General features: G+C 40.6%; 1 protein-coding gene across 4 annotated transcripts in view; it reads left to right on the top strand.

Annotated features, from left to right (window-relative positions):
• TRAPPC8 (trafficking protein particle complex subunit 8) overlaps window positions 1–16388 on the top strand; it is a 53733-nt gene that overhangs the window by 27166 nt on the left and 10179 nt on the right. For 3 of the 4 annotated variants that reach the window (XM_086472484.1, XM_086472483.1, XM_086472486.1), the window contains 13 exons: window positions 994–1102; window positions 1835–2029; window positions 2215–2345; window positions 3396–3470; window positions 4162–4288; window positions 5339–5496; window positions 6412–6854; window positions 10014–10158; window positions 11453–11549; window positions 12413–12481; window positions 12595–12635; window positions 14291–14476; window positions 15027–15128. In XM_086472484.1, the coding sequence (XP_086328610.1) occupies window positions 994–1102; window positions 1835–2029; window positions 2215–2345; window positions 3396–3470; window positions 4162–4288; window positions 5339–5496; window positions 6412–6854; window positions 10014–10158; window positions 11453–11549; window positions 12413–12481; window positions 12595–12635; window positions 14291–14476; window positions 15027–15128 (1878 nt within the window). Of the gene's footprint in view, window positions 1–993; window positions 1103–1834; window positions 2030–2214; window positions 2346–3395; window positions 3471–4161; window positions 4289–5338; window positions 5497–6411; window positions 6855–10013; window positions 10159–11452; window positions 11550–12412; window positions 12503–12594; window positions 12636–14290; window positions 14477–15026; window positions 15129–16388 lie in introns of all 4 variants that reach the window. The other variant, XM_086472485.1, reaches the window with a different exon arrangement.

Raw genomic sequence — 16388 nt, 5'->3', positions numbered from 1 at the left:
TTTTTTTTATCTAGTTGATGTGTTAATTTTTTACTTTAGGCTTCAAAAAAAACCCCAAATACGCTGCATCTCGTGTGTTTATTACCACTACTTCCACTAATGGGTATTAGTGTGACTCCTTGTATGTGTTTTTATTACAGTAAAATGAAATCTTCCTTTTGAGGGTCATGGCTGAATTGCAGCTTGTGATAGTTCAGTGTCTTTTAGATGAAGTGGATCTGTCTTGTTTTGATCAATTTATAATGATTGTTGAGACTTTCAATGATAAATGTTTAGAAAGACTAGGTAGCTCTGTTGCCTTTTCTGGTACTGTAAAGTACTCTCCATCCAAGTTGTAGTGAATTTTATTCTTTAATACAGGTTTTTATAGATCAAGTGACTCATTGAGTTGGCTGTAAGTTTGGGTGCTTCTGGATTGTAGTATACAAAGTACATGATGATGTGTTTGGTGCTGATATCACCACACAGCTTGGAGCCGTGTACTTGATCCCTGTGTTTTAAAGCTTGTGAGCAGGGTTCCTGTGGTGTTTGCGAAGTTGTGGCGGTTCTTACTCAAGACTGGTGTTTGAGTCCACAGCTCGGCTGTGGCGAGAGTCTGGTGTAATGGTGGTGGTGTAGTGAATGTGGTTTATTGCATTCTGATTAGAGAGTCCAGCTTTGTGTCAAGTAAAGCTTGTAACAGCCATGCAGCCACAACGGTGATTAGAGTGCTGGATTAAAGTCTTTATTCTCCTTTTTCCATAAAGATATTATAAACTTTAAACTCTTACTGAAAAAAAAAACCCCAAACACATACCTTCAGACTGTCAAAGCAAAAGAAACTATCAAAACAGTTCACTGCAGTGTTTCATTGAATCTTAAAAATACCACCTGTTCAGACACTTGAGTTTGATCGTGTAGTTTGGCTTCCTTGTCGTTCAGTCGTCGGTAACGTACAGCGTGGACGTGGTGTATTTGCATAATGGCCTGACAGTCTGTTTTCCTCTGCTCCAGAATGTGACCCAGCTGTCACCTGATGGTCCCTTACCACAGCTTCCTTTACCGTACATTAACAGCTCAGCAACCCGTGTTTTCTTTGGGCATGATCGAAGACCAGCAGAAGGTTAGAAAATTTTATGTAAACAGATAAAATCCCTTATTTCTGGAAGCAAAGTATATGCAAGAGTTGGTGTCATTTTAAAAAATAAATCTATGATTATGTAAAGCTAATGTGACAAGGTAACTTCTTAAGATTTCAAAAGGAAAGCTTAAGCTTAGGATCTACTTGCTAGATGTTTTCAGAATTCCTGTGTAAATATGAAATCCCCATATGTGGATGTGCTGGCTTCCTCTGTCATAGGTGGAAAGATTCAATGCAAGTCTGTAATGAAAGGGATTATTGATGCTTTAGCAAATGCCAGACGCTAATGCCAATGCTAGAAATGAGTTTTACAGTTAACTTTTTCTCTTGCATGAAATGTTTGAAACACTGATTCCTGAATGTAGAGTAAGCTGAGTGGAAATTCTCATATAAACCAGGGCTGTACTGTGGGGCTGTAGTCCTGTCATAAGGTAAAAATAATCTGTAAGATGAGCGTACCGTGTAGCATGCTAAAATCTTGCAGTTCTGCAATTGGCAAATAGAGGTATGCTCAAATTACCCTTAGCCTTGTCTTCCATGTGTGTATTTTAAAATGTCCTGCAGCTCACTGAGTTAAATCAATTGCAGCATACAAATAACAGTGACTGAGAACTTCAAATACTTTAACAATACTTAGCAAACTGCTGGTGCAGCGCTCTGTTGCAGCTGTTGCACGCCACTGTTCTCACCTCCTGTTTGCCTTGCTCGTGTTAGGTGAAAAGCAGGCAGCTACGCACGTGAGTCTGGATCAGGAGTACGACTCGGAATCGTCACAACAGTGGAAGGAACTTGAGGAGCAGGTTGTTTCTGTGATAAATAAAGGAATAATACCTTCAAACTTTCAACCAACACAGTTCTGTTTAAATCGCTACTCGGATAACTCCAAATTTCCCCTGGCTGTGATAGAAGGTAAAGTTAAGATTTATACACTTTGGAAATAAAGCGAGTTAGAGAAATTTGTACCTTCTCTCCTGTATTACTGTGGATTTAAACCAACGTTCTTGTGCAAGTTGTTAGCGCAAGAATGCTTTGAGTTGGGTGAACGTGCGGGTTGTGGCGGACATAGCCTGTTGTCATGATCTTCTTGCCAACAGAACCGATAACTGTAGAAGTGTCCTTCCGAAACCCTCTGAAAGTCCCGCTGCTTTTGACTGACCTCTCGTTGCTGTGGAAGTTTCAACCTAAAGACTTCAATGCAAAGCATGAGGGAGAAACAAAAGAGGTGGTAAGGAAACCTTCATCCTTTTTCAGTGGAAACCAGACAGCTACAGTTATGGAATACAGTGTTATTAACTTCAATCTTCACAATTCCGTAGTATGAAAACAACTAGTTTAAGCATTTTTTTTTTAAAAAAAAGGGCAAAAAGAAAAGTATCTATGGAATTGCTCTGTGCATTGCTTAAATTTTCCTAGGTCCATAGGGCACAAAGCAGCCAAGTTGACGAACATACTGTAATGAGCATTGTCAAGCTGAATGGAAAGCAAAACACTGCCAGCATTCCCGTGTCTGTGTGGTACCTCTCTTCTGAGTCACACCAGCCTTGACCAGCAGAAGTGACTTGCAATGTTGATAGGTGTATTGTCAAATACCTTTTTCTTACTCAAGCTGCTGTGTGTAGTGAAATGTGTTCTGAAAAACTGTGCTGGTATGACATGGGATTAGAAGAAAAATGAAAATTTATTGTATTAAAAATGAATGTTTTGAACACTTCAGGTGAACTACTTACTACTGCTTGATTTAACACTTCAGCTCATTTTGCCAGAACTTCTCTCTGAAGGACTGTTCTCACGTTCATTTCTTTAAGGTTTTAGTCTGTTCTAGTACTGGATATTACAGTAAATTTCTTTAATAACTTGCTTTCCTGGCCAAAAATATTTGGAACATGGTGATCTCTAAAGTTGTTGTAAGTGTTTGCCAGTATTATGGCTTCATACAAGTTGCAAGGATTACTATCTGCTTTCCTGTCTGGTCTGAACTGCTACTTTAATGGTATGATAACTATTTGTGAGTATCAATGAAGCTGATTAGGAATGGTTCCAATTTATAGTGATAAAACTTAAATTTCTCTCAAGTAAGTGTTTACTGAGCTCTCTAGCTGCTGCTTTAATTCAGGAAGCCTGAGAAGCTGGGTGTATAGCACCTGCTGGTCCTGTCTGCAGTTTGAGATTTGTATGCTTTTTCCTTGAACGTTTTAGGAAAGGTGTGGGAATTAATATTTATGGCGCTTTTTCTGCCTAGGAGTGACAGTATCTGAAGAGCTGTTTCTTCTTTCAGGGAACGTGCGATGATGATATGATCGGAACTGAAGCAATAGCAGAATTTTTAATTAATAGTGAGGAGACAAAAGTGGTAAGTACTGTTCTTTGTTTTAAAAATAGACTTTCAGTGTTGAACTTCAGGGTGGAGTTCAGGCTTGTTATGATCTGAAGTTAATGCTGAACTTGCAGAAGACATTACTGACACGTGAAGTACTGGAACATCTGAATCTCATCAGTGTGTATAAATACCTGAAGGGAGGGTGTGACAGGAGCAGAGGCAGCGGGCACAAACTGAAACACAGGAGGCTTCATCTGAACATCAGGAAACACTTGTTTTCTGGGATGATGACTGAGCACTGCCCAGAGAGACTGTGGAGTCTTCATCCTTGGAGATATTAAAAGCCATTTGGACGTAGTCCTGGGCAGCTGGCTCTAGGTGGCCCTACTCGAGCAGGTGAATTGGACAAGATGACCTCCAGAGGTCCAACTTAGGTTCCAACTTAGACCATTCTGTGATTTTGCCTCTGTTAAAGTTCATTTTTGTTACAGTTTAGGGTTCTTTCCCGATGTAATGAGCATCTCTCAGCTGTGGACTGGTTTGGTAAATTCTGTGTATATGAAACTTTGAATCCAGTAAATGACCTGTAGTTACTGTATGCGGTTGTCTGACACGACTATAAAGTAACATAGCTGTGAGTGTCTTTAGCAATCGGACATTTAAATGTAATAATACTTTTTTTTTCTAGTAGCAACAACAACAAAAATTTAACGTATCTCCACAGGCAAGACTAAAGCTCTTTCCCCATCAAACAGGGGAGCTACATATTCTGGGAGTCGTTTATAATCTTGGCACTGTTCAGGGTGCTGTGACATTAGATGGGATAGATCCTTCTATTGGATTACAGACAGGTAAGTGTATTATTCCCTTAAGTTGTGTGACTCTGGAAAGGGGAGACATGGCTTCTGTAGGGTAGAACTAAATTTTAGTGTTTAATGTTTGACTATAATGATGCGAGGGCATAGAAACAAGGGCAACAACTGGATCAGGAAAAGAACAGATTGGCACCTTTAGGAATCCCATGAGAAAGGAAGTAACCTCTGCCAAACCCATACTACTTGTTCCTTTTAAATCTGTAGAAATTCTGAAACCATTAAAAAAAAAATCAAAGTTTAAATATTCCACCGATGCCATGTTTAATCTGCAGCAACTTTCATTAACCCCCTTGCCATTCATTTTTCTTCTGGGTGTTTTTGCTCTGTTTGTTAGCTTTCAGCTTTTGTCAAAACATTGCACTGAAGTTCTTTGCATAGATTCCCAAATTTCAATTTGGCTGCTACAGTTGTTTTAGCATCTTGACTTTATTTTGGTTCTCTTTCCTTTATATTAACATATAAATGGCTTACGAATTGCATGTTACTTGATCTGTTTTGTTGAGTCATTCATCTGAAACTGTCTCTCACAGGGAAAATTTAGTTGTTGGAGGAAATGGGGATTAAAGCACATGTTTGAAAGTGTCTAAAAGAAGTAACAAAGCTTCCTTAAATATCCACGAGTTGGAAACCTTTGAAATAAACATTTGGAGAGTGGTAGCCAGTCTTGAAGGAAACAAAAATGTTTTGGGCAACTTCCAGCTTGGAAGAAGTTGGGAAAGGAAATCCTGCTTCATGCCTTCTTCCCCCACCCTGCAAGTTGTAGTCGAATTATTAAAGGGCAGAGAAGTCCCCACCAATGAATAACTGGTTGGCTGAACTCAGCAGAGCAGCGCGTTCTGTGACAGTGAGCTTTCAGTAGTTCTCTGTCAGGGATGCTGCTTAATCAGTGACCACTGCACGTGCCCAATAACAGAAAAATCAAAGTGGTTTTTATGATTGGGTAGGGAGCTTTGGATCACTTCTCAGAAAAAAGTTAGGAATTACTTTAAAAAACAAACCTCAAACTTTTAAAAAACATTGTTTCAGGAAAGTTTGTCTCCAATGGGTTATCTGTACGAGGACGACAAGATTTAGAAATCCAAGGGCCTCGACTTAATAACACAAAAGAGGAAAAAACGTCTATTAAATATGGACCTGATCGACGCTTAGATCCCATTATTACAGAAGAAATGCCTTTGTTGGAGGTATGTGGCTACTTTCTGTTGACAGTTTTGAGCAAATATCTGAATCTTGAGCTTATAAATATAATTCTGACATTGAAGTCTTAGACCTTGATGCCTGTATCTCTCTAGTTAGTGTCTGATTTCTCAGTGCCAAACTTCTGTGGTGTTTTTTTTCAAGTGAAACTTGAAGCCTCCAAATTAATATCCTTCTGAAACTGTTATGTTCCTTTCAGAATTTTGGTTGGCAGCAGCTTTTGTAGCCAGATTGCAAGGTGAGGTGGAACAGGCTAAGAAGCTTTTTTTTCTGTTTGCTTGCCATTTGTCTAGCATAGTTCTTCAACTTGGTTAATTAAAACACGGTGGTTTTCTGTACTAGGGTTATTAAAATAGTCTAACTGGTTAATGACAACATTCTATATAATATTATATATTATATAATATATTGTGAACATCATAATATATTATGACAACATTCTATGTAATATTATACATTATGTATTATATATATCTGTAGAATATAATAGAGTATTTCAGTTGGAAGGGACCTACAACGGTCAGCTAGTTGAAGGCAGACCAATTCAAGGCTGACCAGAAGTCAAAGCGTGGTAATGGCATTGTGCAAATACCTCTCAAACATTGACAGCTTAGGGACATCAACCACCTCTCCAGGAAGCTTCTTCCAGTGTTTGACCACCCTCTCGGTAAAGAAATGCTTCCTGATGTCCAGTCTGAACCTCCTCTGGCACAGCTCTGGACCATTCCCACCTGTCTTGTCTCTGGATCCCAGGGAGAAGAGATCAGCACCTCCCTCCCCACATCTCCTCAGGAAGCTGTAGAGAGCAATACAGTTTAAACATGTTGGTGGTTCTTTTCGTGTGCATTCGTAACTTGGCTCAATGTTCAGGTTTTTCTTTTCTCCTGTTCTCTCCCATGCAGGTGTTCTTTATAAATTTTCCTACAGGGCTTCTCTGTGGAGAAATCAGAAAAGCATATGTAGAATTTGTGAACGTAAGCAAGTGTCCTCTTACTGCACTGAAGGTTGTGTCCAAGCATCCAGAGTTTTTTACTTTTGGTGGAAATACTGCTGTTCTAACGCCACTAAGTCCTTCAGCTTCTGAAAACTGTAGTGCTTACAAGACTGTTGTGACAGATCCTACCTCTGTGCGTACAGCACTGCTATCTTCGGCTTCTTCTGTAGACTTTGGGGTTGGCACAGGAGGTCAGCCTGAAGTAATACACGTCCCACTTCCTGATGCTGTTCTTCTTCCTGGGGCTTCAGTGCAGCTGCCAATGTGGTTACGGGGACCAGATGAAGAAGGTGTTCATGAAATTAACTTTTTGTTTTACTATGAAAGTATTAAAAGACACTCAAAAATGTGGTAAGCTTCTGTCTACTTTTTTCTGTCATACTTAGACACATTATAAACATTGCAAGCATAAATGTAAACCCAACTGAATTTCTCTCAGTTGCTGTGATGATGTAAGATGCCTGTTATCTGCTATTCTAAGCAATAATTTTTTTCTACTACATGATCTGATTTCCATATGAAATGACATAGCCTGCACTGCTTCCATCAAAGTGGTGATTATTCAAATAATTTAATAGGAGGAGGGTTGATGGAATGCTGTGAATACAAACTCGCTTGTATTTAGTTTCTCAGGAAGCACATCTTCCTGAGGCAAAGGGGAAAAAAGTCACGACTTTGTTTCTGCATGTTTTAAAACAAAGTCTTGTCCACTTTGAACAAAAGATTTTGTCCTTTGTTAAAATGTTAGTGATTGTAGTATGGTGAAAGTTACTCTTGGAGGGGTTAAATACCAAGGTTGACTTGCATGCTGTTGTATAGTTCCTTTTTGGACCATCTTGAGACAGTGGACAGTCAAGTTTGACCCAACAAGCTAACAAATAGGCCTTTCTTCGAACTTTGTGTGGAAGGTAGCAAGTTGACTTCTTAGGTCACTTGTTCCCGAGTCCCAACCACGTCTGAGGCTAAGAAGGCTTAGGGGTTAACTTTTTTGACAAACCTGTTCTTCAAAGATTCTGAGGTGAATAGGCCTTTGTTCAGAAAGTGAAGAGATCAGGCTTCAGGAAGCTTAGAGTGGCAATCTAGCAAACAGACAAATTCAGAAGTGAAGACTGTCCCTTTTTACCTCTCTGTCTCACTCTTCTGCGAGTACTGTTCTTCCATTGCTACCTTACAGCTGTTAGAGCTCATAGCTAGAGCTGAGGAAAAGTTGCAACAGGCTTTATCTAGATTTAGTTTTTAGCCCACTACGAATACTGGCCACAGACTTAATAAATGTTACTGTTTTCTGGGAGAGAAACTTAGGGAGCTGTGTGTGCTGGATTCGTTTGTCTGGAGAATGTGTCTGCCCACCTTAAGCAGCGCAGACAAGGAGTCATCAGGGCTGAGGACCTGGTGGTGTGGCTTAACCCCAGCTGGCAGCTGAGCCCCACACAGCTGCTTGCTCACTTCACCCACCCCCCTGCTGCAATGAGGGAGAGAATTGAAGGGGTGAAAGGGAGAAAACTCATGGATTAATACAAGGATAGTTTGAGTAAACAAAGAACTCATGGATTAATACAAGGACAGTTTAATGGGAAAACCAAAGCTGCGCACGGAAGCAGAGCAAACCAGGGAGTTTATTCACTGCGTCCTGCTGGCAGGTGTCTCCGGGAGAGGAGGGCTCCAGCGTGGGTGATGGCTGCTTGGGAAGGCAAACGCCATCGTTCTGAGCGTGTTGTGTGTATCCTGCCCCTTCCTTCTTCCCCCAGCTTTTGTTGCTGAGGATGGTGTCGTATGGTCTGGAACAGCCCTTTGGGCAGTGGGGGTCAGCTGTCCCGGCTGTGTCCCCTCCTAGCTCCTGTGCACCCCCAGCCTGCTCGTGGGTGAGAAGCAGAAAGGGCCTTGATGCTGTGTGAGTCTGCTCAGCAGGAACAAAACCATCCCTGGGTTATCAACGCTGTTTCCAGCCCAAATCCCAAACATAACCCTGTACTAGGTGCTGTGAAGAAAATTAACTTTACTGCAGCCGAAACAGGCACGCCTGGTCTCTGTACTGTACGTATTCAGGATGATGGTGGGGAGCAGGGCTGCTTCAGAGGAGGTCTAGTCACCTGAACTGAATGTCTGCCTGGGGCTGGAGCTTGTTTTCCAGGCTTGTTCTGAGAGAGAAGCCGAGCTCACGTGCTGTGAGACTGCTCCGTAACGTAAACCGAAGCAGAGTGAGCTGAAGATGGTCAAGAGAGTGGATCAGCAGCATGTCCTTGAAACCGAGCTAAAAGTTGTGCAAATGCAGCCTTTGTTTGGATTTTTCTGTAGCTTCTGAAATGCCACAGTTAACTCTTCCTTTGGCTTGAAGCTGGTCTGTAGGACTAGGGAATTTGTCCCCCTACAATGCAGTTATCTTTTTCTTCCTTTTTAAGAACAGAACTCTTCTCCTCTGAGCTCACAGCCTTCACAAAGTAAGGTGTTTGAGATGGAAGATGGTTGTTTGGGAAATGTATTTGTTCCCTGCTGTGAAGTTTCAAGGGGAGCTTACGCGATGTGATGCTGTTTCACAGTACTCCTTTGTAGACTGAGCATAGATTTCGGGTTTTAAAAAATGACTTAATTTGTGCCACTTGAAAGCCGTACAGACATCTGTATATCTGTCTGAAGATAAACTGCAAAACTGTTAACATCACAATGTACAGAATAAACTTATGTGAAGTAGAATTTAGGAAACCACTGATGGGTTTCCCCTCCCCAAACAAGTATTGCCTGATGTTTCAGCCTATTTAGTAGGTAATGCATATCGAACTTTTATGTGCCCCTAATGTTTCTAAGTGGAAGTTCTGGTAATATTTCCACAGAGCTGCTATGTGGAAAAAGCTCATGTGTTTTGATGGTGTCCACAAATGGAAGTTTGCTTATCTTTAGAAAAACAGGAAGATAACTCTTGCAAAGGGCTTGCTAGCCTGGAGGCTGAGCATGTCTGGAAAAAGGCGGAGTAGTGATGGTTCTAGAAGTAAACTTTTTAAGATTCTCAGTTCAAGGGAATTTGCTGAATGCAGTGGTTTTCTGCCTAAATGCTTTTCAGTAAATGTTTATGCATGAGATGTGACTAACTAGCGGGCCTTTTATGGTTTATTTACTCAAACCTCTATTTCTCCAAAGCGTGTGGTGGCATTAAATAGCTTAATGATATCCCTGTGCCAATACATGCCTGTTTGCTTTGTGCCAGTTGTTTTACATCTGAAATATTTCTGATGTATTTTCATCATGGTAACAAATGAACTTTTTCTCCAGCGTTTCAGACTGGTTAAGAGACTGGTTTGAGCAGCACCTGCCCACGCAGCACGGTTGTTAAAAACAATACAATTTTGATAGGAAGCTCAAAAGACAAGTGTGTGTCTGGTGGGTGAAAGGAATAAATTGTCTAATGGCCTTAATATGGATGGCAAATATAAAACCTGAACTTCTTGATGACAGGTTCTGAACAGCAGTCTTGTTGTTAACAATGTCCTTTTTTCTTTCTTCCCCCCTCTTTCCTAGTCATAGAGTATTAAGGCACACTGCAGTTATTTGTACTAGCCGCTCTCTGCACATTCGAGCTACTGTCTGCAGGAGTAACGCCCTTGATGAAGAAGGCAGAGGGGACAATCTCTTGGTGTTTGTGGATGTAGAAAATATCAATACCGTAAGTTCTTCTTATTAAAAATAATACTGTTTTAAAGCTCAGCGGGTGTGTGTCACCAGTAGAACAAAGACTTCAGTAAAAGGTTTTTTTTTACCACTGCTTTGCAGACACTAAGTAAACTGTGCATATATGACCCTTACAGTTACCCTTGGAAAGAGAGTCCTAACATTAAGTTATATCTCGACTCTCTGGAAGTCTGCTGTAACTATCTCTATCCTAAGCAAATTCCAGTACTGTAGTTCAGTCTTTTTCTTTTGGGAAGATTTATTCAACATTCATGAATGTTCCTGATGATCACAACTTCCAAGGTAGTTCTGAATTAGACAACTTGTGCCCTCCACAACCTTTCAGTGAAAACACTGGTAGAATTTAGTGGTGATGTGAAGTCAAAATACAAGCTCCAACTTGAAGGAAGCTTCGGTGTTTAAATTTATTGCCAAACTCTAAAAGACATTTTTGCAAATATAACCCAAATACAGGTATGTCTGTTGTGATCTCTTGACTTAGCAAAGCAGATGAAAATACTTCAATTTTTTGTACCACGCTGGTTTAAACTTACTCAGTTTTTTGGTAAAGCCGCTCCCATTTTTTCAGCCACAAGGCAAGGTAATTGAATCCTGTTTATAGAACGCCCAGCTGCTTTGCTGGTGGTGGAATCCCTGATTAGTCATTTTGTTTTAAAGATGTTTTTTTCTTCAGCTACTAAAGTGAATATTGTCCCTTGCTCCTTAGAGGAGGAAGGAATGTTTTATACAGTACTGAGTTAACAGATGGCATTGTGTGCGACTCAGTTTTCCCCTGCCACCTCACCCTTTCCGAGAGGGGAAACCAGCCCCAAAAGCTACTTTTCCTTGTGCGCATATGTAAAAAAATAAAAATAAAAATTCTTCAATATCAGGGATTTATGACCTAGCAATGTTCCTAAAGTAATCTTAGAAACTAGTTGGCCTTGTGGACAGTGTTCTGCATTGGAGTTAAAAGTCTATGTTTTATTATAGTAGTTTTAATCTAAAGTACTAGCTTGCCGGTGTTTTTTCGGGGGGATCTTTGTTTCCTCTTCGTGTGGCTCTGTTTACTGGAACTGGAAGCTGCTGTCAGCTGGGACTGCTGTTTTATGTTGCAGTGGGCCTTAAGTCTCTTCTTGTCTCCCCTTAGTACTGCATCATGGATGCTGTGAATAATGAGTTAAATTAAGGTTCTAACAGTGCCACCTTGCAAGGAACACTTACTCTGCGATGTAGAACATCACAGTTGTGATTGGTCTTATTTGACGTGATTTTTGTTTCTTCCTTAGAGCGAGACTGGCGTTAAAGAGTTTCATATAGTGCAAGTTTCAAGTAATAGCAAACACTGGAAGCTTCAAAAATCCGTTAACGCCTCTGAAGACAAAGGTGAGTATCTTGATCACCAAAAGGATGGCAAGTCTAGCTTCTGCCTGACAAGAACAGTTAAAAGAATCTTAGAGAGTTGAATTTGGCTTTCAGAATAATTAATTTCTAAAAACTTTTATGTCTCTTTCAAACATACTACAGCCCTTCTTTTGTTAGAGTTTCAAGAAAAGTGCGTTGTCAGATAACTTTCAGACTTCATTAGTTTTAAAAATGGGCTTAACTTGGAGGTAAATTATTTCTGTGATGTAGAGAAACCCGTGTCTGGGTTGGCTGGTAACTTGCCTCCCGATAAATGTTTCAGTGTTCCTTTACTTTTAGTTATTTATATCCGTGTTAAATTTAACTGATCAACAGAGTGTTTGACAAGTGCTCTAGTCAGTTGTTAGAACTAGACCAGAATTGCTAGTGCTGTATCCTGCCTTGGCTAATACAACCTGCTAATTTTTGAAAAAGCTAAGGATCCCAGGGGAAAAAAAAAAAGTGCTGTTAGATAAATAACAGATGCTAGCTTTACTTGAATGCTGACATTTTATGTACTTAAGTTAGTCTAGGCATGTATTCCTCTGGCATTAATATTGAGGGTGAACCAGTCAGATAAACTGAAACTTTCGTCTTCTGTTCCTTCTTTCTCTCTCTGTATCTCCTTTGTGTGGTGGCTCACTTCCTGCTTGAGTAGATGGAAGGGGTCAGCAAAAGATGCATCTCCTTTACTACCATGCACTTGCTTTGCTTGATTAGTCCTGCTTCTTGAGTATCATCTGTGTGTTTCTTACTTGTGAATTTTAAAGGCTGATTTTTGGCTAATGAGGAGGGGCTCCGGTTATGCTGAGGTGGGAAAAAGTCTTTCAATCTTTCTCTTTCAGATACTAAACTTGCTAGCAGAGAGAGAGCGAAGTTATGCTTTAAAGCAGTAAGGTGCAAAAACTCAGAAGGTAGGTTCTCTCCTGAGTGTGGTAACTTTGAAGAAAATACTGTTTGGGTGCTGTGTGCTGCAGCTGTGACTTCTCGTGATGCTGAAACAATGCCTTCTCTTTTTATCCCTTAGAAAATTACACATTTGCAGACATTGTCTTTGGAAATGAACAGGTAGGTGAACTGGTACAACTGCATATTGTCTTGTGCAAGGTATCCTCATGAAAGCCTCTTAAATTTTAAAAATGGGAACAGTGCTTTCCTAGTTGGGAAGTTGTTTTGCACGTCAAAAACGACTGGTCTTCTGGGTCAGCTCTCTTTGTTTTTTTTTTTTTAAAAAGAGCAGGTCAGGTAGCCTAGGCTAGTGGGTAGTCAGGAGTTTTCAGTTCCCAACTCCACAGCTGAACTACTTTGGGAGGATATTGCAGTGCTAACTTTTTTGTTAATGTTTTTCCTTGCTTTCCAACTCTTCAGAGCTGTTCCTTTGGGTATTTCTCAGCCCTCTAGTTTTCTAGCAGAGCTCTGTGGGTAACAGATTCTGGTTTTATTGTTTGTTTTTTCTTGATTATATTTTACGAAGATAAGTTAAAAATTCTAATTGTAGCTTATTCTAAAAATAATCTGGAAACCTCTAATAGATGTAGGTATCAGAATTTCAAAACTGCTAATGTATGTTGGTCAGTTCAAGGAGTCTGTTTCTTTGATTCTTCTTTAAGATTCTAGACGACTATGCTTTCTTAATCTTTTTAAGCATACAGGCATTGTCTGAAGAAAAACCCTTTTAACAAATGATTTTAGTGCAGCGATTGCTTTTCCAGAACCTGAGGAAAGTAGGCCACTTGCATCAGATCAGAAATGTACCCTAGCAGAGTGGATTTAGTTATCTGGATGTCAGATTGCTCCTTTTATGCTGCGTGTACATTTTCCATATATGCATCCGGCTTTTAAAAGCCAAAGAAAACCTACTCGCTGCCGTTTTCATTTTAGAGCCATATAAATTGAAGTTAGGACTACAAATCTGAGGTAGAGGATCCCTCTTTGCACATTTGAAGTTGGATGAGCTGCGTGAACTTCAGCTTTCTTGTACAAAAGTGCTGTCTGGTGGGGGGATGGGGAGGCAGTCCTCCCTTCGAGACAGTTACTCCAAAAGCAGATTGTTTGCTCTGTGACAGCATATTCTGGAAAGGCTAATGTTTTTGAGGGAGGGGTTAGGAAGCTCAAGTTTCCTCCTCACCCTGCTGTCTCCAAGCGTCATTGCTGTCGGTCTTAAAACCGCTGTCCCCTTATCAAGCTTTTGATGTTGCAAAAGCCCAGCACAAATGATGACAAACTCGATAAACAGCACAGTGCTTCTGGCTGTGCCTCTCCTGCGTGGGGAATGTGCTGTGCAATCTACTTGCCGTGGCTAGCAAAATGCGTGTTCCTGTCTGATAAATAACTGACCAACCTGAAGGAAACGTTAACAGGCAACAAGGGCTTGGTGTGAGTGAATCTGTGCTAGCTGGACACTTCAGCTCTCTCCACTCCACCTGATAGATCCCAGCAGGCTGTCTGGTGGTAGTCATCAAAGCCCTTACTTCCAGGTTTGGTATTTGTAGTTTTAGGTCAATAATCTATAGCTCTGTTCCCCCGTGTTCCCTTAGATGGCTCGTTAGGAAGGGCTGATCTCTGACAGGGCAAGCGTGGAAACCAAGTGGTGTGGCATCCTGTAGGTTTGCAAAGCGAGGTCGTGGAACTGAAATACTCGCGTGATGAGCCCTGTCAGAGTAACTCGTGTCAGCTTGCATCCTGTTCTCAGAGCACTCTTTCTTGCCTTTTTTTTATTGCAGATAATAAGTTCAGCCAGTCCTTGTGCAGACTTTTTTTTTCAAAGCTTGTCCTCTGAGTTTAAAAGAACGCACGTGCAATCTCATACTCACACATCCCAAAGGGCTGCGAAACAATCCTTGGATGAGACAGTCAGATTGATACAAAGGTGCAGCGAAGTTGATTTGAACGTTGTTGTGCTGTGGAAGGTAGGTGTGGTTGTGGCCTTTGTGGTAATTTGGCTGTGAAATGTGACTCTTAGAAAGTAATTCTAACACGGCATCCTGGCCTTCCAAGTGTCCTCGTGCAAAATTCATTTCTGGAAACAGGAAAATGAGCTAAAAAGACAGTCTTAATAGCTGTTACTGTAATAAGTATGCTGAAGTGGCTTTACATTACTCTGGATGCATCTAGTTCTTACAAGTTCTCCTCTTAAAAGAGAAAATTCTGAAGTCTTGAACGAAGAGATTGACAGTTCTGTGATAAAAGTGAGCGTTAACAAGAGTGACCCAATCTGACTTGAGGATCTCATTTACCAGAATGCAAATATGAAGTAGTGGAAATTGGCAGTCTAAACTTCAGCTGCTGTCTGTGCTTGCAAAATTAAAAATACACATTAAAAAAAAACCCGGACACGATAGCCTTTAGGTTTTGAACAGTACAGCATCTTCCACTAGGAAGGGGGAAAGTCAGTAATTCTGTATTGTGAAGCTTCTGATAACTTCTGGTCTGCTAATGTCTTTGCGTTATATTCTGTAGGCATATGTTGTGGAAGACAGCAAGCAGCTTATTTTGGAAGGCCAGCATCATGTTGCCCTTAATACAGTTGGGAAGGAGGCTTTTTCATTCCCTCAGAAGCAGGTAATGTAATATGAAGTTTTCCATTACAATTGCTTCTTTCCCAAAATAGACGTGATGTGTTTTCTTGTAAATAAGTGGAATCGCTTTGGGTGCCTGTGTAGAATCTAATGTCAGGTGTGTCTTACTCCTAAGTAATTCAGACTTGCTTCAGCTTTTGAAATAGCTAGGCTCAGTTTAAAGATGAGAAGAGCAATATACAAATTACACCGCTATGCAGTTGTTGGAGTAAACTGCTCTGTGGTATTTCGGGGTAGAACTAGGAGCTTATTAATGGTATTAAGTCAAAGTTAACGATTATTTCATGAACGAGTTAATACTAAAGTGGTGGGAGTATTTTTGAGTGTTACAAAATAAATTTTATAAGTGTGACTGTTGTACACAACTGAAGTGAAGACCTCTAGTGTAGAATGTTGGCACAGCAGAAACGCTGGAGCAACTAAAAAGACGTTGAAAGCTCCATTGGAATCGATCAATTAGTAGCATATCGTTTCACTTTGAAGTTTTATAGCCTGTTTGATTGTTCAGAGGAAATAATATCTGTAAGGAACTGGTGTGTGTCCCCTGGTACATGAATCAGTAACAGCTATGGAAGCTGTAGATAAGTTTCCTGTAAAAACACACGTGCTGGTGCGAAGACTAATGTGCAAACCAAACAAGTCTGTACTTCAGTCTTCTGCTGAGCAGCACGCTGCTGTTCCTTCTTGCTTTGGGGCCGTTCTCCTTATGTTTTTACCAATGTTGCCAACATCACGTAGTTTTTAGTGAGCTCTTACTCAAAGTTGCAGCAGATAGTGCTATATGCTAATTTTGTTAAGAAAACAATGTGGGACGAATGTGCCTTCCATAAATACCGTGCTATAACGTTAAGTAGTGAATTACTTGCAAGCTGTGCCTTGGCTTTGGTTCGTAAGCCTTTAAGTATTTGTACATTAAGATGATTTTTCCATTTAGCTCTGTGCATTATGAAATAGATGGGAATAGGTTGAAAGCGGCATGTAGATTGAGCTAAGCGGGCTGGTGTTCATTGCTACTGAAAAAGAGGAAAATCTTAAGTTCTGATGTCTGAAGGTGATTTTTTTTTTTCAATTAACACCCCCCACCCCAAAAAGCCTTTGCACATGTGGGCTCAAGTTGTGCGCAGCAATCCTGAGCTGTATTAGTCCGACAGCTGCCCACTCTGGTATTATCTTTCCTGTCTTAAGGTGTGTGTAGAATGGTAGATCACACTGTAAACTGTAAAGTTAGGAGAGAAACCACTGT

The sequence above is a fragment of the Leptosomus discolor genome, chromosome 13 (assembly GCF_034619465.1).
Source record: "Leptosomus discolor isolate bLepDis1 chromosome 13, bLepDis1.hap2, whole genome shotgun sequence".
NCBI classification, from domain to species: domain Eukaryota; kingdom Metazoa; phylum Chordata; class Aves; order Leptosomiformes; family Leptosomidae; genus Leptosomus; species Leptosomus discolor.
This window is presented reverse-complemented; position numbering and strand designations above follow the sequence as displayed.